Raw genomic sequence first — 3,324 nt, 5'->3', positions numbered from 1 at the left:
TTCTTCACTTAGTTATAATATTTCTTTTAAGCAGTGTACCACAATGTATTTGCTAATCAGTAAAACTTTATTTTTAGAGAGGTTTTAAGTTCATGGCTAGACTGAGATTAAAGTACAGAGATCCCATATACCTCCTGTCCCCAAAATGGGACACTCTCCCCCTCAGAGGGATACACTTGTTAAAGTCAAAAGAACATACAATGATGCATTGCTATCACCCCAAATTTATAGTTTACATTAGGGTTCACTCTAAGTACTGTGTATTTTGAGGGTTTTGACATATACATTGATAAGATTCAAAATTATAGAAACAAGCAGAAGAATTTCACTGCCTTAAATATCCCTGGTGCTCCACCTGTTCATCCTTCTCCCTTCCCTAATCCTTTACATTATTTAAAATGAATAATATAATGCCATAAGAAACAAACAAGACAGCAAATGTAACTAAGGCAACCATTCCTGAAAAGGCAATTACAAGCACACCAGTGATGTAGGTGTCAGTACATGCAATTTTTAGCAATGGAAAAATATCACAGAAATAGTGATCACTTTCAATACGACCACAGAAAGGCAAGCCGATTGCCATAAAAAATTGAGGAAAGGAATGGACAGCTCCACCAGTCCAAGTAGCTAAGAGGAGAAGATTGCATCTTGTTCTGTTCATGATAATCATATAGTGGAGGGCCTTGCAGATGGTAACATAGCAATCAAAAGCCATGGCAGTAAGAATAAAGATTTCAGTACCTCCAAAGAAATGCAGGATAAGGACCTGTAGCATGCAATCACCATAGGAAATAGTCTTTCTCTCTACTAGCAGATCTCCGATTAATTTGGGTGTAATGCTGGAGGTATAGCAGATGTCTATGAGGGATAAGTGGCTGAGGAAATAGTACATTGGTTGGTTAAAAAGAGGACTGCATTGAATGGAGAAGAGGATCAGAAGGTTTCCTACAAACAGGACAAGATAACAGAACAAGAAAAACACAAAGCAAAATATTTGTATGTTCTGGTTATATGAAAGTCCTAGAAGAATGAATTCTGATATGTTTTTCTGGTTTTCCATTTGAGTTTAGTGTAGGTTATACACAAGTGACTTATGTTTCTGAAAACAAAAGAGAAAACATATGCTTGGGTGAATATGAGCACAATAATATAAAATTTACCCAAAATACATTTACATGAATAAACCTTAATATTAATTATTGATTTAGTAAATGTTTTTAATCTCTCTTACTTTGTAAATCTATTGCAAAACAATTTATAATGAAATGATTATATGATTTACTCAATTACTTGTAAAGATTTTAAATATTTAAACATTATTTTGAAAATAAAAAAGTTAATTGTTGTTAGTAAAATATTTTACAAAACAAAGAAGGCTAATTGACTCAAGGCAAGAAGATATTCTTTTGTATATTTTTTAATTCTTGTGGCCATATACATGAAGGCAACTTACCTTCTTTTAAAACTAACCAAATTCCCTGAATTATCTAGGGTGAATCCCAAAGAAACACAAATTTGTTTAAAATCCCAGCTTGAACTGCTGAACATTAATTTAAATAGTGCATCCTAAGGTTTCTGTGATGGCTCAAGTGGTAATGAATCTGCCTCAAAGCAGGAGACACTGGTTTGATCCCTGGGTCAGGAAGATTTCCTAGAAAAGGGAATGGCAGCCACTCCAGTATTCTTGCCTGGAAAATCCCATGGACAGAGGAGCCTGGAGGGCTACAGCCCATAGCATCTCAAAGAGTTGGACACAAGTCAGCATGTACACATACTCTGGGATCAAACATAGTTAATGAGTCATGGTAAATCAATGTGATTGTTGTTACATAAAAAGGTAAAGAACTTTTGAGAAATATACATTAAGATTTTATTTATTTTATTTATACATTATGATTTAAGTTGCAAAAAATTCTACAAGTTAATGTATTTCTCATATTTATATTTCATGTGTTAAGACAAATAAAAAATACATACTGATATTGAAGTTTGTTTTGGATATTGGTAAAGCACAATAAACATTGTGAAGTTGCTCAAGTGTTTGCTGCTGGAAACTTCATGCAAAAAAAAAAAAAAAAAAAAACTACTGTTAATATAAGAGATGATATAACAACTTTTGGTCCAGGTATCCCTCAGTGGCATGTGTTGCAGTAAGAATTAATGAAATGTATATAGATTTTCATCTTTCATAACTAAGGGATAATCTTCTTTCTTCTTCCCTTTGCTCAGTTGTGTCTGACTCTTTGTGACTCCATGGACAGTAGCCTACAAGGCTACGCCGTCCATGGGATTTTCCAGGCAAGAATACTGGAGTGGGCTGCCATTTCCTTCTCCAGGGGATCTTCTCAACCCAGGGATTGAACCCAGGTCTCCTGCATTGCAGACAGATGCTTTACCATCTGAGCCACCAGGGAAGCCCCAAGGGATAATCTTAAGATGCTTTTAATCAGTGTAAATTAGTGCAAGATAGAACAAGTTCACTTCTAGATGCTATTTTAACCACTGATGAGGAATTATTTGTCCACAGTGGGTTTGCAAAAGTTAGCACACTTCTAGTGTTTGACAGTCATATTCAGGCCCCCAGAGGTCTATTTAAAAGAAAAACAAACAAACAAACAGAGAATGAATGTTTTTATAACAAGTGCATGATTTTCATATTTAAAAACTGTCAAGTCTAGGGCTTCACAAAATTATTATTGTTATATATAGTCTCGATGATGATTTTAGATGGCAAATAGTTAACAGATAGAAATTTTAAATGGCCTGTATGACACCAATTCTATTTTAAACTATTATTCAAAACTGCAATTTAAAAGAGGTCAAATTTTCTCATTATTCTACTTTGTTTTCACTCTCACTGTAAAGCTTTCAGTCTGTTTTGCTGTAACTACCAGAACAAAATATCAGTTACACAGTGTTCAGCAATTAGCATTAGCTCAAAAGTATTTAAAAAAATTTTTTTGGGGGGTTGCAGCACATTGATCTGTCTTCTACATAATTGCAATTGATACATAGATTTTTTTGTTTGTGAGGTTGAATAATATCGATATGTCAAATAAAATCATTTATATAAAATTTATTTAAAGGAATGTAGACAAAAATAAATAAATAAATAAATTGGAGAGAAATAACTTCATTAACCTGAATCTCTGACTTTAGAAGAGACCTAGATAGTCAAAATAATTCCTCAGAATTGGAAAGTAATACACTAAAATGAGAACAGACAAAAACCCTGATTCTTTTTTAATCTGAGGTTAAACAGGAGTGTTGAGATGAATGGGGAAGAAGTTATCAAAGAGCAGCCATGAAAATAATGAAATC

The 3,324-nt window shown here is 33.5% G+C and overlaps 1 protein-coding gene across 1 annotated transcript; it reads right to left on the bottom strand.

The window, feature by feature from the left end:
- Positions 1 to 376: 376 nt before the first annotated feature.
- LOC147352872 (olfactory receptor 4P4-like) lies at positions 377 to 1,063 on the bottom strand. The gene has a single exon (XM_086355122.1). It carries the CDS (start codon positions 1,061 to 1,063, stop codon positions 377 to 379), a length of 687 nt encoding a protein of 228 aa, XP_086211248.1.
- Positions 1,064 to 3,324: the final 2,261 nt, after the last annotated feature.

The sequence above is a fragment of the Bos grunniens genome, chromosome 18 (assembly GCF_055505025.1).
Source record: "Bos grunniens cultivar Pamir isolate PY7600 chromosome 18, Bosgru_T2T1.0, whole genome shotgun sequence".
NCBI lineage: Eukaryota > Metazoa > Chordata > Mammalia > Artiodactyla > Bovidae > Bos > Bos grunniens.
The sequence above is the reverse complement of the archived record's forward strand: the minus strand, read 5'-3'. Positions and strand labels throughout refer to the sequence as shown.